At 36.3% G+C, this 24,875-nt stretch overlaps 1 protein-coding gene across 2 annotated transcripts; it reads right to left on the bottom strand.

Moving 5' to 3' along the window:
- Window positions 1-17,345: 17,345 nt before the first annotated feature.
- On the bottom strand, window positions 17,346-24,327 carry LOC149546258 (putative ABC transporter C family member 15). 2 transcript variants are annotated; one of them, XM_089791108.1, is made up of 11 exons: window positions 23,904-24,327; window positions 20,914-23,282; window positions 20,686-20,772; window positions 19,870-20,574; window positions 19,607-19,771; window positions 19,165-19,459; window positions 18,839-19,053; window positions 18,436-18,741; window positions 18,233-18,296; window positions 17,868-18,107; window positions 17,346-17,749 (listed from the first exon to the last, which is right to left on the bottom strand). In XM_089791108.1, the coding sequence occupies exons 1-11, from the start codon at window positions 24,079-24,081 to the stop codon at window positions 17,628-17,630; spliced, it is 4,746 nt and encodes a 1,581-aa protein (XP_089647234.1). In that variant the 5' UTR covers window positions 24,082-24,327; the 3' UTR covers window positions 17,346-17,627. The 2 variants fall into 2 exon arrangements, with proteins under 2 accessions (XP_089647234.1, XP_089647236.1); XM_089791110.1 differs by lacking the exon at window positions 20,686-20,772 and having other exon boundaries at window positions 23,904-24,326.
- Between the last annotated feature and the right edge of the window lie 548 nt (window positions 24,328-24,875).

The following is a 24,875-nucleotide window of genomic DNA, read 5'->3' as shown; positions in this document are numbered from 1 at the left end:
GGTCATAAATGGATCTTGGCTGCTACTGATTATTTCACTAGGTGGACAGAGGTAGTTGCCTTGAAGGATGCCACAGAGCCATCAGTTGTTGAATTCCTTGATGGAATTGTATCTAGATTTGGTGCTCCTTCTACTATCATCTCAGATAATGCCAAGTCTTTTGTTGGAACCCAGATTTGTGCATGGGTCATGAATCACAATATCTACCTGAGCACATCATCGAACTACTATCCTCAAGGTAATGGTTTGGCTAAATCTTCCAACAAGAATCTGATCAGAATTATGAAGAGGACAATAGAAGACAATCAGAGGGCTTGGCACAAGAAATTAAGGACTACTCTATGGGCTGATAGGATAACACCCAAGAGATCTATTGGGAATTCACCTTTTGTGCTAGTATATGGTAGGGAAGCTAGACTCCCAATCTCATTGGAGTTCCCATCCTTGGAGTTAGCTCATCAGCTGGAACTAGTTGAAGATAATGCCATGTCAGTAAGAATGGCAGAACTAATTGAGTTGGAAGAAAAGAGAAACAAATCCATGAAAACTCTAGAGATTCATCAACAACAGATGAAGAAGATTTTTGATAAGAAGACAAGGGCCAGAATCTTCAGAGAGGGGGATCTAGTCCACAAATGGGACTCGGACAGAGAAAAACCAGGAAGACATTCCAAATTTGATGCACTATGGAGCGGCCCTTATCTGATTTCCAGTTGCAAGCAGGCAAATGCATTCCAACTGAGCAGACCTAACAGTGAAACTCTGCCCATTCTAGTCAATGGGATCTATCTGAAGCCCTGTTTCTGAAGAGTTATGAGTCCATGTACATAGTTAATCTAGTTGCTTCCTGTTTGTTTCTATTTTGCAATAAGTGCACATGCACATGGCTCTCTTCTTGAGTCGCCGATTTCCAAAGTTTTGACATATCTCAGGCTGCTGAGGAGGTTCTATTTTTTGTTTCCAATCATTGAAGCAAAGCTAGAACCTTAAAGGTTTTTTAATATTTTGATTTCCTCTTTAATGGTTAGGGTTTCTTGCAATTCTCAGGTTCGTACCTTTCAGACCCATTTCTTGACTCCATAGCCCAATGGATTTTTTGCAGGCACTAGTCTTATGCATTGAGCGGGCTCATGCCCCCTGTGAGTCGCCAAAAATGTTGTATTTCCACTTCCCACCAAAATTCACATTTTATATTGCCCTTTCTGCCTTCGATATGCCCATATTCAAATACCCATGGAGATATTAGAATTACCAATGTTTTAAACCTTATAATATATTCTTACGACCTGCGAGTTTCTGGTTGTCAGATCAACTGAGATCAGCGAAGGGTGCTATCTCTTTATGGCGGAGTTGCGCGAAGATTATATCAATGACATCGCGCCCTGGCGACACGTCGCGGGGTGGGGTCCAGAATTTCGCTATGTCACTATCGCGTTTTAGCCGGAGAATCTCCATAGCGACATAGCGCCTGATGGAAATATTCACGGTAGGCAGGTCACGTTGCCAAAAAAAATGTTGCAGCGGTCGAGTAAAGTTTGGTGGGCCGGAGAAGATAAACAGCGAGAACTTCAGGCAAAATATTGGGCCCCATTATGTACCTCATCTGCCCAGTTGGCGGAGCCCAGTGCCACGGCAGCGAATCAGAAGGAACCACGCATAGATAGGGACATGTCATCGGTTGGGCGCTATGGCGCTATGGGAATTTAGCCTCAATTTTCCCATAGCGACATGACACCTGGTCGACACGTGGTCACCCTGTGAGGCCAGGTCGCAAGTTTGCCTGGTGGTGTTTCGCTGGACCAGTAAGGAACCACCACGTGTAACCAGGCCAGAATTTCTGACAGCGCAGCTAGCACAGCCAGGTTTAGGATCTCCCCGATAGATCAGGGCCAATCGACAGCAGGCGCCATCGCGTTATGGTGAAGCTGCAGGATTTTTATCATGGCGACATAGCGCCGCGTGTCCTAGTGGGACCAATTTCATGCAGCCAAGGATTGAACGACCGACGGACCAACAGGAGGATGCCACGTATTAGCGGGCTTGGCGAATCAATAGAAATGGAGGGTTACGGGAGGTCAAGTTCTGTGACCGTCAGATTAGAAGAGATCGGCGACAGGCGCCATCTCGCCATGGTGAAGCTGCGAGTTTTTTATCATGGCGACATAGCGCCCATTTACCACGTGTCATTTAGGTGCGGTGCGGATGCTGAGGTGTCACCAGATACGATGGGCCCGGGGTAAAGACAGCACAGAGCACGATGAGTCTTCGTGATCGTCGGATGGAGACAGATCTACAGCTGGCGCTATCTCGCCATCGGGAACTGCTCAGACTTTAGCATCAGCGACATAGCACCCGTGTGCCACGTGTCCTGGCGGGGTTGCATTTCATGCCGCCAGATGCAGTTGGGGTTGGATGACCGACAAACCAACGGACAGATGCCACGTATCCACGGGCCCAACGAATCACGAGAAAAGGAAGGTTGCGAGAAGTCAGATCTGTGACCGTCAGATGAGAAAAGATCAACGGTAGGCGCCATGTTGCCTTAGTGAAGCTGCAAGATTTTTTACCATGGCGACATCGCGCCCAATTGACGCGTGTCAGTGGGCTCAGGTCTCGCCGGATGCATCACTGAGGTGGTGCCGATTCGGATGGGCCCATTCGCAGGAAAGAGGGTCCACAGCGAATTAGAAACAACCACGTGTGCCGAGTCAGAACACAGATATGTCGAGGGGCCAAATTTCTTGATACGACCAGCGCATTAAGGGGTGGGTTCTCCATCATCAGATCTGCAGAGATCTAGGGTCGGTGCTATCTCGCCATAGAGGAGCTGCGCGGATTTTACAATGGCAAGTTAGCGCTCGGAGGGCACGTGTCCTCGCGGGTCCGATTTTCGACGTGGCTGTTAGCTAACGGCCAGCGGTTAGATGGTAAAGGTGGCGCGATTAGTTCAATGAAGGCGGTCAACCGTGGAAGGACTCTCCAGGTGGCAAAACAAAGGATTACGATTGGCCTACGTGGCCTAGTCGACATATAAGAAACTGGGTCGACTGATAGGCTAGGTTGATTCATGAACCAAGAAGCAGGGATGATCGACGTTATCTTGTGATCTGATCTTCGCGATCATTTTCGACCTACCAGGAATGAATGCAAGACATAAGGACACTCCACCCATCCAGTCGATCCATCTACCATGTCAGGGAATGTTGTGGCACCGTTTCTGTCTTCTCCAGGCTCTTCTTAGAAAGAAATGAGATTTCTTGGTATGCAAGCCAGGATTCAATCAGATCTCCGATTGGATTCTCAAGATGGGAAGTTAATGCCAGTAGGTAAGAAGTGAATGTAACGCGGAAATCTTTAGTTATTCCTGATCTATAAAGGTAATTTTGTGATCTGTTCTCAAGGTCGACTCTTCCTGATTTTCTCTGCTACTGCTTGCAAACTTGCAGTGTAAAATCCCTTCGTCTCTGAGCCATGTAATACCCTGTATCATCTCTTTCAGCCATCAGTGTGCATGTGCATCACCTTGCCTCCCATTGGTGTATTGTTGAGATCAGTGATCTGCATACTGTATCTATCTTTGGCCTATTGGATAATACACAAGTGAAATCCCCTTTTTCTGGTGTCATTCGGTTGGTTTTTTTTATCTATATGTGATTATTGATCGATATAAGTTTGGACGTGTATGACTTTTGTATGTTACCCTAGTTTTGTAGTGTATATATGGGCAGGAATGAGTCTGAACACTCTGTTTTGGTGCATCACCACCTTAGATTAGACTAGGTAGATTTTCTTGAACACTCTCTTTCTCCCTTTCCCTTCTGAGAATAGATAGGTGTGCCCTGACAGTAAGAGGAAGCCGGCCTTCTCCGGAGACTCAACCTCGTAGTTCAAGTCCCACAACTTGGAGGTTGTTTCCATGTTTCACTAGGTTGTCCTCGCGCATAGGCCTTGGACAAGGGTGCAAACCTAAGTGACAACATTCTCCTCCCTACTTTCCAATACTCAAGGAAAGAGGTTATTTTGGATGACGCTTTGTGTGAATTATTGCATATGTGAATGTATTGATGATCTTGAATATGTGGGGATTCTTGTTTTCTTTTCTATTTTTCTAATGGTGGACAAGGTACTAAGTAGGCAGGAAATGAATTTCTTATTCACCGGTTTTCAAATTTCCAAAATGATGTATATTTATTCTCATAAATGTGGAGTAATTCTATAATTTTTCTGTGAGTTATCAAGTTTTTTTCTCTAAACATTTGGTTTTGTTTGTAGAATTGGATGTGTGGTTGGAACTGTAGCATGGTAATTTCTCTTTCATGTTGATGAATGGTAGATGAATTAAATTGTTACAAAATAGTGACAAATCAGGCATGTAAGTTTGTTCCTACAAATGTGGCTGTCAAATATGGACAAATTAGACATTGTTTATTTGAGCTTTCTTAGGAGGCTAGGTGAGTTCTATGTCAATTTTTGGTGTCTTCATAATCGTGTTATAATTATTTTTGTCATTTGTGTAGGTAACCTTCTATGAGCCAAAGGCTGGAAGGAGAGCATGTGTACATCAAATACCTGTGAATGTTGTTGAGACTAATTTGAGTATGTCAATCTCATTAGTTGTGATGAATTGGTGCATATTTGTTTTTCCTCTCTCTTATTTTACTCGTATAATTTTTAACTATTTTATTATTTTTATTTCACTTTTGATTTGAATCTTTGAACAATTCAATTCCTGTTTTTACATCAATGGACTAGGGAGCTCCTATTATGTTCTTGGATCAATTATTTTCTTTTCAGTGCCATTGGAAAAATTTGGGTTATTGGTGTTGATATTTAAATCAATTGGTAGAATTTTAATTAATAAAAATAGTATTGTATTTTGGTTATATCTTTCAACTATAGGAAATGAAGCTACTTGTTATACATAAATGTACCAAAACACATAAGTGGATGATAAAAATAAATATGGCAAATAGTGAGCTATATAATGGTTGCAAAGATAGTCATCTAATTGAAGTTGGGAGATTCTAGAATGATTGATGTTTTTGTTAAAGATGTTTCCTCCATGGTATAAAGTTATTTATCACCTAAGATATCTTTGAGCATGTAATCTTAAAACCCAATACATTGGTCATCTTGGCATTTGTAGGTTATAGGTATTAAACCATGATGACTAAACTACAATAAAGGCATTAGATCTATCTTTATATGAAATCATATATGATCTTGGCATTTAAATGAGATGGAAATGGATGGATCCACATACATGAATCTTTATATGGTTGGTTTATAACATATTTTTGTTTCTTTCTATTCTTTTAATGGTATTTTTGTTATAAATAACATACATAGAATGTATTTTCTTTTGGTCTTTCCCATCCAAAAGATGGTGCATATCCACATGTGTAGAATAAATCATGAGAGTGTGTTTATTGGAATTTGGAGCACTTCTCAAGAATCTTGATTGAAATTGAGTTTGATCAAATAAAAATATGCATGTTTGCATTAGTAGAGTCAATAAGGATAGTTGATGCCCTTCCTCAACTTTCAGAAAAAAAAAAAAAAAAGGAAGACCATCAAGTATACAAATGAATGCTTTTTTATTGATTCTAAGTTATTTTACAAAAAAAATATAAATTGAGTTTGATCAATGAATGCTAGTGAACATATCTCACCTCTAGAGTAACACACTGACCAGCCTACATTCTTTAACACTCTAAGAATTTTATTGGAAAAGAAGCAACATCTTTCTTCACACTCATCCATAAATCTAATTTCAAGTAAGCTAACAACTTAATCACTCTTTGATGTGTCAAATATAGTAAAAATGCCCTTCTTACAAGCTCTCCACTTGTTGAAGCAAGATTTTTTCCCCCAAGTTTGAAATGGTAATTAGCATTCATGTAGTTGCTTGCCTACTACTGATATTTTCTTAGTTCCTATTTTAAAGACCATGATTATTTGTTTGGTTTTTTTTTCAAACTGATTGTTATATTGTGTTTATCCTCTGCTCCTCTTTTAATCACATCACACAATAATTCATTTTTGTTTTTAGCTTACAGTTGTAGTAAATATCTGGGAAAAAATTCAAGTCATCATGCCTAAGACTATCCTGATAGCCAATTATTTTCAAACTCATCATCAATTTGGAATGCTATTAGGAATTATGATGTAGTCCCAATTTTATCACCAAAATCATGACATTAATCGAGTTAGTAATGAAATTTAAAAAATACAATAGGAGTTGAGGAGTGACGCCAAAGTTTTCATATATATTTCAAATATGTTGATTTTTTTTCAAAACCCTCATTGAAAATAATAGTCACGACATGATAGGTTAAGAGGGAAATTCTTAGGAACCCCTATTCGATATTATGGAATAGAAAAATGATAGGAAGAGGTGATGTTACATGTTTCAAATAGAGAAAAGTACAATGTTTTGAGTCCTCAAAACACTCAAGGTCATAAAAGTGTTCTTATCAAATTCAACCACTTCCCATTGCATTTTCTAGAATATATGTTGGGATTCAGCTCCATGTCCACTCTGAACATACCCTGCAAATAATTGTGATGGCTTTCCATTGTAAAATGACCCCAAATGTTGTACTGAATAATGGTGTTATGCAAAAAGACATTAATGAAGAGTTGATATTTCTATTATCAAAGATAATGAGATAACAAGTGGTTATGTTTACTAGGGGATCCTTGTTCATCAAATCATGAGAGACATTTGTCTTCTAGATAGTGTACCTCTATTAATAAATCCACCACCGAGATGCTTGGAATAGGGATTGGGGTATCATGGTGTAGTTCATGTTTTTGTTGTTGATTCAAATTCTGTAGGGAAAATTTAGGTCATGGCCACGAAGGTTAAGCAAGTTGATGAAAAATTGTCAAAATTGAGTGAGAATTATATGAAATCAAAATAATTTGTAGCTAAAATTGGGAGGGACTCTAGGAATATTGTCAAGGGATTCTCTTAGGGTGTTTTTTAATACCTATTTTGTTGGAAAAACAACTTTTTTATTTTGGCATTATTTTATCTGAATTCTTTTTACCATGTTCTTGTTTGGGCAATAGACATTTTAAGAGTTTCCACTATAAATAACTTGTTCATATGCATATATCATTTCTCCTCTCCCCATCCAAATGAAATAGCTAGATTTATTCTTTTCAATTTTTTTAATTAGTTAGCAAAATAAATAGTACTAATTTACTAATCATTTTGACCCTTGTAATCCCACCTGGATAGCTTTATTTTGAAAATAAAATTAGGCATGTTTTCTTCAACTATGATAATTAATTAACAACTAAAATTTATTAGTCATACATTTCTACAAATCTGGTGCGAAGTTGTTCATGGTAGGATCTGTGAGCATACTATCAGAGTAGGGATAGTTTTAATAATTTTTTAAGGGCACCCTAGGTTTCTACATTTGTACTAGATTTATGCATTTCTTAGGGTTTTGATTAATGAGAGGCCATCTCAAGCCTTTTTATTAATAAGTGGTCATCTTAGGATTCTATGAATGAGTGGCCATAGATGTGTTGTTATTGGTGTGACATTGAAAACTCAAAGGGACCTGAATCAGGCACTTAGTTTGGATGAAGCTATGCTCTTTAAAGTTGTATATTGGTTGTATCCTGAATATTAAAGAATAAAATCAAACATATAAATTTTGAGAGAATATCATAGTACAAAAACATTGATTTTCCTATTGCCATGATCAACTCATAAATTTTGGCAATTTTCATTTTTATACTACCTATTTTTAAATTTGATGATACCCTCTTATTTTTTATGGTTTATAATCAATTTTTTTTTGCTTTTAATTTCCTCTTATTTGTTACTTTGTCTTAACTTATTTTTATTTTAACTTATATTTTCCTGACTATCATGTTTGTGCATAAGAGATGCTCTCTCCCTTCAAATACACAAGACCCTCAACTAGTCTAGACACTAAAATGATAGAGAACAACAAACGGAGGAGTTGCATTGAGAAAACTATGACGTCAATTTTTCATTCATTGTCATTTGGATCATAGTGTGTTTCTCATACATGTTGAGTTCAAGTCTTATAGGGAAAACAACCATTTCTCAACTTTTAAGTTTTTTCGGCTACGCCTTTAATGATAAGCTTTTATGCATAAATATTGTCCTTTACATGTGTTTTTCCATGAACTGAAAGGATTCTTTTTATTTTCATTCTTGTATCATGACTTCATTTAGATTTAGCTAGAACCAAACAAAGTCCCTATATAATGTATTACATCAGCCTTCTACAATCCTTGTCATTTTTTTATCCTCTTAGTATTGAATGGGTGCAAAAACTCTATGCAAGGTAGTGGTCCTAATATCTATTGAAACAAGTTGTATTGAAAGAGAACTTTGCAATCTAAAAGAAAAAAAAAGAAAAAAATTCCATCTATGTCATCTAAAGAGCTACTCAACTCTATCCATTTCCAAATATTTATTGGATAGGGTGTCTCCATAAACTACCCAATCTAATCAACATCTACAAATTTTGGCTCACTGCAAAAATTATTCTAATCATTATTGTCAATAAATGTTCTACTAGTTAGATATGATTGTGAAATGAATCCCTCTAAAGAAATTAGAATGCCCACAATTAAGAATAGGAATCATCATAACTTATGAAATAAAAGTCTTGGTTAAACACTAGAAACTTCTTTACCTAATGCTAATTCAACATGGGGATTTCATTAATTGCCACAATCACCAATCCCCTCATCTTTAAAGCTTTCCCATTGTATTTTCCTTATGTTTAGAAAAATCAAAAGCATTAATATTTTTGAATTTAAGGGCCTCTATAATCATTTGCATCATTTTGCCTAGTCCTAATCTCCTTCCACAAACCCATACCCTAAATTAATTTCTAGGTTTTGGGTTTTTATTGGAAAACATGCACTTGCATCTTATTTTGAAACCCAATGGGGTTTTGAAGAAGTAAAAAAATTACTTCTCCAAAATCTGATCAAGTTTTGAAGAATAAAAATAAGTTCTACTTTGGAAGCCACAACTTTCACATTCAAAGTCTGATTAACTCAGTTCCAAATGTATTGGAAAGATATTGGTCCAGATTATGATTCTGGATTACAACACCTGATGTGAAACCTATGGTATTGTTAATTCTAATGTGAATAGCACAATTTTAGTACAATAGATTATGCAAGCCAAAAGTAGTTCATTTCATTCAAAAATCAAGTTTATACAATGTTTGATGAATATGAAGGGCCACCAACATCCCTTTGCAAAGAAATGAACATTTCACACGAGGTTTATTACATAATAAAATATTAAAGCTATGAAAACTATTTTAAAACTATTCCAAATTTTATGTCTACTTCTAGAAGTCATAACTTTCAATACATAGCTCAAAAATGTACGCTACTTACACCATTGGAAAGGTAATAAAATTATCTATCTCCTTATTTCAAGAGACACAACTCTTGGAAACTTTTAAGGCCTAGAAATGCTCCAAAGGACTTCAAAAATGTCAAATATTAAAACATAGAAAATACTGGAAAAATAGATTTTGGTATTTTCTCATTTATTCTTTTGTTGGCCTCCTCTAGATCATCATGGACCATGTTTTGGTTAGATATTGAAGAGATCTGTAATATAAAGGAACTAAAGTGATTTATAGGACATCAAGATTTTGTTTTCCATACATTTGAATCAAACATTGTCTAAAATAGGTAGTCTTTGTTTTCTAAACATGGAGCAAATAGGTAACACACCCCCCCCCCCCTCTAACACACACACACATGAACTCCTAAAATCTCTCTTACTAACTCATAATCTCTCTCTTACTAACTCCTAACTAATCTCATTGTCTCACTAACCCCCAACTTCTATATATATATAACTTGAAATCCTTAACCTTTGTCTCTCTAACTAAGCCCTACCCCCTCTTTGACTAACTCCAACTAGCTCTCTCTCTCTCTCTCTCTCTCTCTCTCTCTCTCTCTCTCTCTCTCTCTCTCTCTCTCTCTCTCTCTCTCTCTCCTAATATTTCTCTCTTACTATCTCTTAATAATTTCTATCCTCTATAATTCTCTTACTAATTCCCAACCCCCTCTATCTTAGTTAGATTGTGCAAGCCTATTGTTAAGATATCAATTCCATCAATAACTATCATGACTCCAACAATATATATAAGACAGAAGATGGTTTGAATCAGAGTAGATTTCCCATGACCTATTCATCTTACAATTCCCATCTTCTTCCCTTTAGGAAAAGTGCATGAAATTCCTTTGAAAACAAGTAGGAGATGGGGCCCAAAGTGAACTTTGTTTTGAGAAAAGGAGAATAGAATTTCTAGTATGCATACATCAAGAGAAATAGATTGTTACTATTGGTGTAAATAAGTATTTACTATTTACACTTACTTAAGTTTACTTAGGTTAATGAATTATTTTAATATTTATTTATTTAGTCAGCTAGGAGTGTGTGCACTCTTGTGAGTTGTCATGTTGACAACATAGAAGTTTGCACCTCTTTTATGCACATGGTGTCTACAACATCTCCACTTGAGATACACCTTGTCATTCTTATCATCTCATCTAGAATGATGGATAAGATGTGCGCTTAGTTGTCATGCTTATCTTATCTCATAGTTCTTTCTAGAGACATTCTAGGTGCTCCTCGAGAGGCCTCTATATACAGGCACTCCTAATGTGTACACTCAATCACATCTAAAAAGAGCAATGTATGAGTACATACTTTGATATATTGATCATACTTTTTTGGTCTACAATTGTGCTTGTGTTTGAGTTCTTTGATCTTGGGTGAATTTTGCCTAAGACAAATTCTTACACGGTATCAGAGCTATACCAAATTCTTACATGGTATCAGAGCTCTTAGAGATTTTCTCTTCTCATAGCCATTTGAGACCATTTTTGCTTCAACACCTTGGCCTAAATTTGGAGTACCACAGAAATTGGGAGCGTCTAGAGCCAAATCTAACCTAGCCATTGTGTCTGAAATGCTGATTCGGTGAAAATCAGCTATAAAGTTGCCTACCTTAGGCCAAAGTCGATTGTGAGGCAATTTTTTTTGCAAACCAGCACCCAAAGGACCAATTTGCAAAATTGGTATTATCATTTCAAATCTGTACATTTAATTTTCAAATCTACCTTTTTTTTTCATCTACATCTCTACTATTTTTTTTGTATCTACATTACTTTCTAGAAATTTTTTGGCCATCGGGCCATAGGAGAGAATTTTTGGTAGGTGAAGATTGGTTCTTGCTGGTGCTAATCAGATATTTGCATCATATTCAAATGGTCCAAAATCTCCTAGATCAGATTTTGTTTCATCCAAATTAGACATCTAAGGTAAAATCTAAAGCCATTTGATTTTTGGAGGCATGACGGTGGTGATTCAGAAAAAAATAATAGTAGTAATGATTTTCAAACAGTGATATCTCCCTCATACAAACTCCTTTTCACCAGCAATTTTTTGTGTTTTGGGGTAGCATTTTGTGATCTACACATTGGTTCAGGTGGTTTGAGATTTCTGTTCCTAAATTTTTTTGCAACTCACAAATCTCAATTTTTGCCACTTAAAATGCTTAGTATAAGCTCATCTGGACACATAATCAAGTTCTATTTTTTTTTTAAAGTGCATTTTTTTTGTTTACTTTCTAGATCTATAATCATATTGTAGGTTTTGTGGACAAAAATACTGCTTTCAAAAATAGGCCCTAAATTGGCAAGTGGCTACCAAGTGCATAAATCATCCATTGGGGAGGGGGGGGGTGTTCTTTGATTGTCTCTTGCATTTTGGGGGGTGCATACATTTATTGATCTCATGGAGTTTTGTTTCACATGTCGGCATGGAATTAGACCCAGATTGACAAAAAGAAACTATCACAAATGGAGTGATACACTCCTTGATCATCTAAGAAGAGAGAATATGGAAGTATTTCCTTATTTATGTTCCAAAAATTCATCTCTGACACTAAAGAACAACCATTTGTTAACAGAGTTTTGGATATCATTTATTATAGTGTCTCTTCTTTTGAATTTTAAAAGGTCATTGCCAAGTTATGGTATCCATATGATCTTTGGATCTATCTTTGGGAGTTGTATGGAGACCCACACATTCCTCCATTCCCCAAAGATCTTCTACCTCCAGTTTTAGCTGCATCCTCTCCAGATGAGATCACTCCTCTAAATGCTCTTGTTGCTCCTACTGATCCTGTTCCAGCCATAGATGCTTTAGATTTAGTGCAGCAAGACCCTTTATGTCTTCCTACTTTACCTTCATCCGACGACTTCCTTCCCACCATGGTAGGCCTATTCATGAAGTCTCAATTTGAAGATGTGGGAGAAATCCTAGATGATATTCATCTTCTCTTTGAGGTAAATTCTTCATCTTTTACCGTAGTGATAGATTCATGTACTTCAGCGTGCAATAGAGTACACTTTGTCTTCCAAGTGATGACTTCTTGACTGAAATTTTAGCTTTGTTCATAGAGTCACACACAACAGATTTGGGAGACTTCTTTGATGATATACCACTTCTCTTTGCTAAGGGTGATCCTTCTACAGTTGTTGCAAGGGCCCACTCTAATCCTCATGTCCATTCTCTACATGATCAATCTTTATAGGTTGGCATGATTGTAGATACTTATGTACAACATTTGCAGGAGGTCTCTTTGTCATTTGAGGATACTATTGGTTCTTTGAAATAGGTTCTACAACAATTCTTGCTAGATCTGCACTTCTTCTTAGTAGTTTTGGAAGGAGCCACCATCAGTATTGACACAGGGATACTTGAACAAGTTTCAGAAACACCTTTCATCATTGAGATTCTTTCTACACATAGGGAAGCATCTCACCAATACCCTTGCATTTGTTTCTTCCAAAGGGGAGGAACATTATACAATGGTCATGGATTAGCTTCTCCATTGGAGCATCTCTCACTAATCGGCACCTTACTTTTAGGGGGGGTGGGGGGACTACCTTGTCTCCTTCTTCTTCTCCTTTATGGGGGGACTTTTTCCTCTTATGGGGTTTTTTTCCTTCTCTCATTTCTCTCTTGTATATACTCGATGTATGTTGTAATGGGGGGTTTTGATTACTCCACCCATCCATGCATCCTATTTTCATCTCTCTTTTTGGGTGAGGGTTTTTCCCATGAGGTTTTCCCTCTTTCTCTACTTTATAAGAGATTTCATTTTCATTATGTACATGGGTACCTAAACTGGCCTAGTAGCCAGGACCCATTCTGCATTTCATCCTAGTTTTCGTGAGCTTAAGTACACCCCACTTAAGGGGGGGTGTTGCTGTAAATAAGTATTTATCATTTACACTTACTTAAGTTTACTTAGGTTAATGCATTATTTTAATATTTATTTATTTGGTCACCTAGGAGTATGTGCACTCTTGTGAGTTGTCATGTTGACAACATAGGAGTTTGCACCTCTTTTATGCACATGGTGTCTACAACACAGGAGTTAGCGCACTAATTAAGCACATGGTGTCTACAACATCTCCACTTGAGATACACCTTGTCATTCTTATCCTCTCATCTATAATGATGGATAAGATGTGTGCTTAGTTGTCATGCTTATATTATCTCCTAGTTCTTTCTAGAGACATTTTAGGTGCTTCTTGAGAGGCCTTTATATATAGGCACTCCTAGTGTGTACACTTAATCACATCTGAATAGAGCAATGTATGAGAACATACTCTAATATATTGATCATACTTTTTTGGTCTATAGTTGTGCTTGTGTTCAATTTCTTTGATCTTGGGTGAATTTTCCCTAAGAAAAATTCTTACATGGTATTAGAGCTATACCAAATTCTTATAGTTACAAGTAAGCACTAATCTGAGTTTGAATGATGTCAATCATTCCTTTTGATAGCCAACAAGAGCTTGGTCTTGAATTCTCTATAACTAATAGTAGTTTGCTAGATATTCATGAGGACTGCACCATTCTCTCTATAAAGATCATTGTTTTGCACATTACAAAAGGTCCACATCATTCAGGCTTGTGAAAGGTTTAGGTTGAGCCCATATTTTATTCCCATGCCTATAATGTCTATTAATTACGGTGTGTAGTTAACTTTTGTCGACTGGGGTGTCAATCTTGCTTGTTTAAACTAGAATTGTTAAGAATAATGCATCTCAAATCAATGTCTTTTACACCTATTTGGATTAGTTATATCTTCTAGAAAGCCAAGCACAAGAACCATTGAAAACACAAATACAATATTTGATATAAAAAAATCTAGCCAAAAGCAAAGCCACTGCATGGCTACAACATTCTGGAAATAGGGTCTGGAAAATCCATCAATCAGATGTACATTTGTATCCATGAATTGAGATTCTTGGTCAAAACTTCTGGTTGTGGCTACCCCAGAGATTGACTCTACAAAATGTTGTATGACAAGAGCCTTGCAAACTCCAATCAACCTTGAAAGTTCCGGAACAAAAATTTCCAAGGTTGCATGGGTAAGCATATCCACAACTTTAGAATGTGTATTCAAGTATCAGGTATACTTACCCAAGTATAGCATCACAGCTAAGGACATTGATTCAAATTTCTAATCTTTCTTTCAATTTTTTGTTTGCATATCAAATTGTTGTTTGTCAAGCTTACTTCAATATGTAATGAGTTTAAAATTTGATACGAAAATGATTAACAATAAACTTTATCATTGTTCAAATCGGAAATTTATCATTTGTAATGTGTTATTGTTATATGATTTATGGTCTTCTTGTTCATGTTTAAAGTCTACCTTCTCTATTATGCATCTAAACATATAGCATATACTATTATTACAAATATAGTGCAAATTTGAAACTAAAAAAAATGTAGGTCTATTTGATATGTGGAATTGTAGAAATCAAACAAATCTCAAATTCAAGATGATTCTTGGAATTTTAGTAGAACCAATTGATTCACTTGAAAGATGGGTGGGAAGATACATTTTATGCGTTTAATTTGTCAAATTGAAATTAGAATTAAATTTATTTTTTAATTTTTTAAAAATTCCTATAGCTTCACATCTTCACATATTTGAGTTAACCTTCTGCGAGGAATGACATGTAAATTAGCTAATTGAATCCTGTCAATAGCGCCAACACCTACATCACAACTTATATCATCAGACCATGTTCTAATGGTGTTGAAAGTTGAGAAAAACCCAATGGCAGCAACTAATAGAATGTAACCATTGCATAAAAGGGAGAAAATTTATGCAGAACACAAAAAAGAAGAAGATATTTCTGTTTAATGACACATAAATTTTGAAAGAAGATGATAAAATAGATTTGCATCACCATTCTCTTGTGTATTACTAGTCGTCAAAGTCGACATCATGCACAAGGTTTAATTTATAATATGTGCTTGTAAACTACTAGAATAATGTTTCACAATGAAAAAATCGTAAAATTAAAAATTGAGGACAAATAAACTTTCATGACATGCCTAATAACCTCCGATTGGATGTACAATTGCAGAAAAAGGGAAACATTTGAACCCCATTAATAGCAGCAGTTTTAGCTTAAATATCATGCTCCAATCGTTGACAAAATGCATTTGTGCTCACTTGTGCCATTTGTCAGGAAGTTTTTTTGGAATATCATGAGTTGGATGTATGATTTTTTTGAGTGTGCGGTGGATCAATGCAAAGAGGTAGATTAAAGCTCTGTGCAAACTAAAACAATTTGAAAATGTTTTGTAGTCTTCAAAAAAAAGTGTAACTAAGAATACAAATTTTAATTCCAAGTATGTAGATGGAAGATTGGTAATCTAATTTTGAGGCTTTTCAAGTGAAGAATATACAAATGTCAATTTCAATTTCCTACGAATTAAATAGACCCTACATTACATCTATAAACTTTATCACTATTCTTGTTTTGATAAACCATTGTTATGACTCAATTTTTTTTTCAGATTTTTCTATAAATCTTAAATTAGAAACTAGGACCCCTATTTTGAAAAATATTCATACCCATACCTGTATCCTATGTACCCTGTCCTCGTGCAACCTTGAAAATTTCAAAGATATTGATAAAATCTGAAATTTGAGTGTTCTACTTGATATTATTGATTTTTTTCTAGTGAAGTGTCATCTTTATCTAGAACTAGCATCTTGATAAATATGAATATCAAAACACTTCCTCTAATATCTACCACAAGGATATTTTCCATAACTGTGAAAATTTATTAGGGATAGAGCATACTTAACACCATCAACTTGTGAGTATGGGTATAAACAAAACAAATGCCTCCCAAGTAACTTGAGACATGACAGCTACAATTCCCAAAATTGTATGTTGTGGTTTGTATCTCTAAATTGTTCCTTAAGGGAGATATTTAAATGTTCGTTTAGCTTAAGATTGGTTTTGATGACAATTTTTCACTTATCATTAGATTTTCATTTTAATATGGCTTCTGTTATCATGATTATGTAAATTTTATTTTCATATAAACTTCATTTTAAACTAAATAAATTTGTTGATGACTTCTTATAACATATACCATAATACTCATGTATTTTCATGTTGTTACAATATATTTGATGCTTATTATTTGAATGTTTAACATTTTCATATCAAGTGTTTACATTAATTACATAAAAAAGAAAATTTATATAAAGAAAATTTATGATAATAAATAAATATTATTTATATTCAAATGCATTAAGAAGTAGGACATTCTTGTATGAGTTTTGAGCATCTCTAAAAATTATCATCAATACTAGTAATAATTGTTTACCTTTCTATTAATTTTAACACCTCCTAAAGATCTATGAAATAGTTTATAGAAACAATTATTCATATCCCTATCAATCAAGCATTACACAAATGACAATACAACATTGGAAAAATTCATGCTAAACAAGATTACTAATTTATTTATTTAATAATAAATTCAAATGAAAGTGTTTCAAACCCTTATTATTTATTTCTAATTACTATAAATCTAGGAAGAAAGTGGGCATAAAAAGACAACACCAAATGATGCAAGCATTAGGGTAGAACGGAAAGACATACATTATGGATTGCAATTTAGCATGAATGGCTTTATTGTGATGCATGTGGGAATTTGAGGCAATTGCCAATAGGAATCCCCACATGAATGATTTTCTATATTAAAAGTTAGAGATTGGGCATACACTTTAGATTTCTAGAATTGAAGGTTGAGCTTGCTCCTTTATGTCTAATTAAATTTGTAATTTTGTTAAGCATTAGGCAAAGCTACTGGAGAATATGCTTATAAATAGTTTTAAGGAAAAATTAGTAGTGTTTATTAGATCGTCTGTAATCATATTTAATAGGATGTAGTCATAAAGTACATAAGGTATGGTAACATAACATGACCACTTAAATAAATACTACAACACATATAGTTTTTACATAAAATTTTCACCTAAAACTACCATAAATCTAAAATATAATATTAAGATTAAACATCTATAAATTCTGTCTGGTTAATATGATTCAAACAACTAAGTAATTAGTCATAGATCTCATTTTGTGAGTTTCCATGCTACCTAATAGGACTATGAAACATATGAATAGTTCCATGCGGCAGAGTTATCATATTTGAGAGCTGATATACGCAGACCTATTTTTCTTCAACACTACTCTTGATCTTTTTCTTCAACACTACTTGATCTCAGAGTGTACTCTGAAACAAGTTTCGCGAATGATGAAGATTTGTTCTCCAGAAGCTTGGTTGGAGAGTCATTTTCAACAACATTTCCTGATTAAAAAGAAGTATTCAGTTCATAAACCAAATAGGGGAAGGAACGCCTTTCCACAAAAGCAGAGGATTTGTAATCTCAGAGAAAAATAGCCTAGAAATGGTTAATATTTCATACCATCACTCATCACGAGGACCGAATCACTATCACAGACTGATGGAATTCGGTGTGCTATGGTTATGACTGTGCAGTCACCGAATTGGTTCCGTATGGTTTGTTGAATAAGGGCATCTGTTGCTGTGTCCACCGACGCAGTTGCTTCATCCAGTACCAATATGCGGCTTTGCTTTAGTAGAACCCTTCCCAAGCACACAAGCTGTCTTTGCCCCACACTCCAGTTCTCTCCATTCTCACTTACTGCAGAGCAGATCAATGCAAAACATTCAATAAATGTGCCCTAACGAGGAAAGGGAGTAGTAGAACAAGATACTGAAATAACTGTGTTTCTTATTTCAAAAATGGGTGATAGCACAATCACAGACCGAGAGAATCAAGCTTCTCTTCTTTTTCCCGGACAACATCCCCCAGCTGGCATTTCTCCAAAGCCTGGAGCAGATCAGAGCAATGTGAGTATTTACTAACAGAAACCCATATTCTTATAGGTTTCAGCATTGGTTCTCTGTTACCCTAGAAAGAAAGTAAAATTGAAAACTAATCAAAATGTATGTAAATATGCATATCCCACCTTCCAAATCTCATCATCTGAGTAGTCTCCCAAGGGATCTAGATTATTCCTGATAGTGCCTCCAAACATTGTCGGGTCTTGTGGGATAATGCTTATTCTGGATCTTAGATCGTGCAAGCCTATTGTTAAGATATCAATCCCATCAATGACTATTCTGCCTCCCACTGGATCTATAATTCGGAAGAGGGTTTGAATCAGAGTAGATTTCCCACAGCCTGTCCGTCCTACAATTCCCACCTTCTTCCCTCCAGGAAAAGTGCATGAAATTCCTTTTAAAACAAGTGGGAGATGGGGCCCATAGCGAACCTGATTTTGTGAAAAAGTTTTGTGAGTCCAGGGCTGAGAGAGAATGGAATAACCAGTTTGCATTCATGAAGAGAAATAGATTGTTACAAGTACTAACCTGAAGATCAATTATATTAATTGTTCCTTTTGATGGCCAGAAAGAGCTTGGTCTTGAATTCTCTATAACCAATGGTGGTTCACTGGGTATCCGTGAGTACTGCACCATTCTCTCTACAGAGATCATGTTGTTTTCCACATTGCAGAGGGTCCATATCAGCAAGGCTTGTGTAAGGTTCAGATTCAGCCCATATGTTATTCCCAAGCCTGCAATTTCTGTTAATCATACTGTATGGTTAACTTTTTTCAACTGGGGTATCCTTCTTGTTTGTTTAAATTAGCCTTATTAAGAATAATGCATCTCAAATCAATGCCTTTTCCACCTACTTGGATTAATTATACTTTCTGGCAAGCCAAGCACAAGAACCAGAGAAATCACAAATACAGTATTTGATAAAATATCCAGCCGAAAGCAAAGCCACTGCATGGCCGCAGCATTGTGGAAACTGGGTCTAGAAAATCCGTCAATCAAATGTAGATTTGTATCCATGAATCGAGATTCCTGGTCAAAACTTCTGATTGTGGCTGCCCCGGAGATTGATTCTGCAAAATGTTGTATGACAGGACCCTTGCAAACTCCAATCAACCTAGCAAGTTCCCTAGAAGTCACTATGTAATATTGCTGCATGGAATGGAAGGAAGCATATTTAGAAAAATTTCTTTTGCTAGAATTAGCTTTCGGATAAACATGAATATCAAACTACTTCCTCTTTGGTTTCTACCATAATCTTTTCCAAGATTTTGAAAATTCAAATATGATAGAGCGTACCTGATACCATATACAAATTGCAAATATGGGTATGAACACAATGAACACCTGCCAAGCAACTTGAGACATGACTGCCACTATTCCCAAAAGCTCTATGATTGAGAAAGCTAAACCTCCTAGCTGAAAAGGAATAATTTGATCCACTTTACTCTGATCTGTTGATGCCTGCCAAAAACCACAGAGAGTTTATAATTTGTGTTGTAGCTTCAAACAGTCACTCTTTGCAACAAAAAAAAGAAACTAGAAAAATAAAATCTACTAACCCGATTTAGTATACGTCCATTTGGAGTTGCATCAAAGAAGGACATTGGTGCACGAAATATACAACTGTGCATGTTACTAAAAAGTTGTTGGGCACTTCTAAATCCAGAGAGAGAACCAAGGATGGACCATACAAGAATGCATATTGCACTGCATAATGCTAAAACCACATAAACCAGAAGGAGGAGGGACTTGCTGACAGGGGGCTTTTGATACTCGGTCAAAGGGGTCGCCCACGCCATCCAGTAGCTGCTACCTATTTCAAGTAGCTGAAATATTGTGTGTGCCAATAAGATGATGGGTATCAAAGCCCCTTTATATCCGGCAGTGATGTAAAACCAGTACATCCACAGACTAACCCTACCTTTCTCTCTTTCCTCTTCTTGCACAAGCTGTGAACTTTTAACATCTTTGTCTATTTCTCTCCCGTCATTAGTTATTGATTCAAGATCTTCTTCAACCTCTCTTAATTTTTTGCTACTGTCCTGCTTCTGGAGGTTTTGACGATCAACATCTTTCAGTGTAGTTGTATTACCAGTAGATGGTCCCTCATCAAGTATCTGCGATGAAAGGTTCTCAGAATTCTCCATTGCATTGACGGATTTCAATGCCTTCTGATGTGCACCAACCAATTCCTCAAAATCTGTCCCTGATTGTAATATATCATCATATTTTCCAGCCTGGGTGATCTCACCATCTCGCATTACCTAGAATAACGTAAATAAGTTTGTATTGTCAGCAACATTTGAATCCTTCCATTTCTTTCTATGAAATGAAATCTTGAAAGGTATAAATCAATTACAGACATTCAGACCTACCAAAATGAGGTCAGCTCTATATAAAAATTCGACTTGGTGAGTTACATAGATGACAGTTTTTGAACCCAGAATACGAAGTAAGCATTCCTGTATGAGATTTTGAATTTATCAACATATTGGGTTAACTTAACAGACATTATTTTTTCTTGAACAAATTTGATGTAATTAAATAATTACTTAAATTTGCAAATTCAAGAATGTTATCCTATAAAAACTAAAATGAAATACCTGGAAAATGTGTGTCCCAGTGTGAGCATCAACAGCACTAAAAGGATCATCAAAAAGATAAATATCAGCATCTTGATATAAAGCACGTGCAATCTGTATCCTTTGCTTTTGCCCACCACTAAGATTTATTCCTCTTTCTCCAATTTCTGTTTGGTCGCCATATGGGAACAATTCAAGATCTTTTTCAAATGCACAGGCCTGCAGGACACTCTCATATCTGGTCTTGTCCCATTCCTTCCCAAAAAGAATATTGTCTCTAATTATTCCACTTTGTATCCATGGAGACTGACTAACGTATGCCTTGGTACCACTTATCTTCACAGATCCTGAAATTTTGGGTATCTCCCCAAGCATACACGAGAGAAAGCTCGACTTGCCAGAACCAACTGTTCCACACACTGCAACCCTCATGCCTCTCTTCACTTGAACATCTAAGCCGCTTATGGTTGGACTAGGGTCTGTAGGATCCCAAGAGAATACCCCTTCATTAATCTCAATTGCCACTTCAGTTAAATCATTTGAGATTCGTTTAACTGCATCTGGTTGCAGCTCCTCCTCCTGCAGGAATTCAGCTACCCGATCTAATGACACTTTAGTTTGAGCAATCGTAGAGAGTAAATTGGGAAGATTGCATATAGGTTCCTGGAGTATCTTGAAAGTTGCAAGCGCAGAGAGAATCTTGCCTGTAGTCAAAGGAACTCCTGTCGTTGTACATGTGGCAAAAGTTACAACAGATACAAATGCTGGTGCAGCCCAGAAGAAAAATGATATCCCAGCAAACCCATAGAAGTACTTTATTAGCCAATTACATTCTTCCTGCCTCAACGCTTCGAGTTTCTGCAGAAATCTGGTCTCCCACGCTTGCAATTTTAAGATTTTCATATTTCTCAATATTTCTGATGTAGCCTTCATCCTCCCATCTTTTGCTTCCATGATCTTTACATTAAACTTATTTAGCATTTTCCCGAGTGGAAAATTTGCCATCATAATTATCGCCATGACTGCCACTCCTGCAAGAGAGGCCAATCCCAAGTTCTGATATAGAATACCCAAGGCCAGAAGAACTTGCAAAGGTGCTGTCCATATGCCATGAACAGACCAACTGAAATCTCCAATACGGTTAGCATCAACACTCATGTAATTGATTATCTCACCACTTGTATGCTTTTGTCTTGACTGGCTTGAAAGCACCAGGCCCTTCTTGTATATTGCAGCTGTCAATGCTGCCTTGACACGTATGCCTATGTGGACTGTTATAAAAAACCAATGCCGTTGTGACAAAGATTCTACTACCTTCGCAAGAAAAAACGCATAAGCTAGAACAATGCCTTCACTAGCAAACTTTTCCTTGTCAGCGAGACACTGAACAAAGCTATCTATAAAATAAGGGCCTACGTATGATGAACAAGAAGTCATCAATGCCAGGAATGCTGTAAAAAGTAGATCCTTTTGGACAATGACAACTGCCATTTTTGCTAATGACAAGGCACCGCTTCCTTTGGCATCCGGCTGGTTTTTAAATTTATGGTAAATGTAATCAGCCTTGTGGGTGTCTGCAACTTGAGGTACATCATCTTTGTCCAAAGGTTTCTTATGGCCAGCATCAAGCAAAGGCTTCACCCAAGCAAATGACATCCGGCTGAGAAAACCTGCTGTTGCATAAGGAGTGACTTTGGGCTTAATGTGTTCAGTCTTTTCCTTAATATTATTTAAAAGAGGTTCTTCACTGCTTTGAGTTACGGAACCCTCACATGTTTTGCAACAAAAACTGGCATAACACAGAAAGGATGAAAGGAAAAGAGCCAGAATTTCAACCACATAACTCAGGTTGATTTGGTTTTGTTGCTTGAACTCTTGGATATTGAGGTATAGGAAGAATGCATAAAGACTCAATGACAAAACCCACCATATCCTTAGTAAATATGGAAGCTTCTCTTTATTTTCTTTTGTGAGAGAATAGTATGCATAACTTGACATAATAGCCCAAGCCATTGTCTGAAAAACATACTCCCCTTCGGCTCCAAAATCCTTAGGCCTTTCTTTTAACCACCAACATAAAGGGTTCCATATTCCAAGTAAGGCATACAGCACTGATAGAGAAATGCAACTAAGCAGGACCAATTTATGCGTAACCCCACATTGCAACCTTTTGTAGTAAGTGGGTTTCAAAACAGAAGATTGAGACCTATGTGTGCAAACTCTACAGATTCTCCAGAAAAAGGGAAGGATAAGGCAAACTACAAAGACCAAGTGAAGCACAATTGCAAGTGCATGCCGCATGTAAACCCCAAAAACACTATCCCCAAATTCTCTCCATTTCCTATCTCCGCCTAGCCGCATCAATTGTGTTGCCCAAACGGACTCCATCACTACAAGCAAGCCATAGACAAATATCAACATTGATTTTTCATTCCCATTTTAGGTTTTTTCAAGTGTTACTATCTACGATACCCACTTACTACTACTCAGAAAACAAACCCAATTCAAAGTTTTCCAATTTATCAACTCACAAACAAATCAGATTTCTATAAAATTGATGTTATCGTTTCAAATTCCCAACATGAATGCTGAAATCACTATTAATTGATTCAAAAACCACAGATGTTGAATAACTAGAAATTCCAGACGAAAGCCAGCACGAAAAGGTAGTACTGGGCCATTCCGAAAACTACAAGCAACCCAAATTTATTCCCATCTAGTGTTCACAAGTAAATGCCCAAGCATTTATTTCCTACACCCAATTCCTATTTAAAAAATATAGATACTAACCATTTATACGTATTCAATCCATGAAATCACTGACTGGTCATATTCATACAAATTGAATGTTCTAAGGTATGACACCGATGTACTCATTGATTGTATACTTATGCATGATGAATCTATAACTACAGAAGAAAAAAAGGACTAGAATTCGCTGTAATGAATACCATGAAAAACAGATGAAATAAAGATATAACGTCAATCTTAAAATCAAACATTTTACTAACATTCCATGGCGGCCATCGGCATGAGCTTCTCCTCTCTTTCTGTCGAGCTCCTCTGTATTCTAATTCTTATGGGTATATCAAGGAATGATTCCATTGGGATGTAACAAATGTTTATTGCGATTATCGACAAGTTAAATTGAAGCCAAAAAATTGGAGGGCTCTTAATTATTTTATCCATGATACACTAACGAAATCTAATGAAGAACCAAATATATACGTGCGAATTGTCACAGTGAATTGGCTTGCTGAGGAAGAAATTAAATGAAACAGGGTAGTCACAGTAATTGCCGAGGAAGAAATCAAATGAGACAAGCGAGTGGAAGTGAAATTGGGTGGAAATCACGATGAGACGAAGTACTATTGGAAAAGGGTAAGAAAAGTCAATACGTAAGCTTGGCAAATGAGCGCGCGGGAAGGCGGAATTGTAGTGCTTGAAAGAGAAAATTGCTTTGAAGATGAGGAAATTGCTTTGAAGATATGTACCCCAAGCAATTCAATTTAGAAATAGGGTACTATTAGTGGAAGTATTTAAAATTGGTATATACGATGGTTACTGGATTTTAAAAAAATAGAAATTGTAATTGTCATGTAATGGGCAAAACTCATAGATATTTGGGAGAACAAGTAAGTGTAGATGTGTGCCTTAAGCGATCTAATTTTAAAATGGGGTGAGATTAGTAAAAGTATCTAAAATTGGTATATGATGGTTATTGGATTTTTTAAAATTAGAAATTATAATTGTAATGTAATGGGCAAACACTCATAGATATTTGGGAGAACATGTTTTATTTTTCATTAGAATTCACACTACAAAATTTAAGGAAGGAAGAGAAGTATTGGAATAAATAGAATGTGTATTGATAGGAAGATGACAAAACTTTGAAGTATGTACTAGGGGAAGAGACCTAGTAACCAACAAGGGGTGCAATAACCATGATAATTTTGTCACACATACCTCTCAATTATTGTTCT

This window comes from Cupressus sempervirens, chromosome 7, assembly GCF_028749045.1.
Source record: "Cupressus sempervirens isolate cs-2001-9-10 chromosome 7, ASM2874904v1, whole genome shotgun sequence".
Lineage (NCBI taxonomy): Eukaryota > Viridiplantae > Streptophyta > Pinopsida > Cupressales > Cupressaceae > Cupressus > Cupressus sempervirens.
The sequence above is the reverse complement of the archived record's forward strand: the minus strand, read 5'-3'. Positions and strand labels throughout refer to the sequence as shown.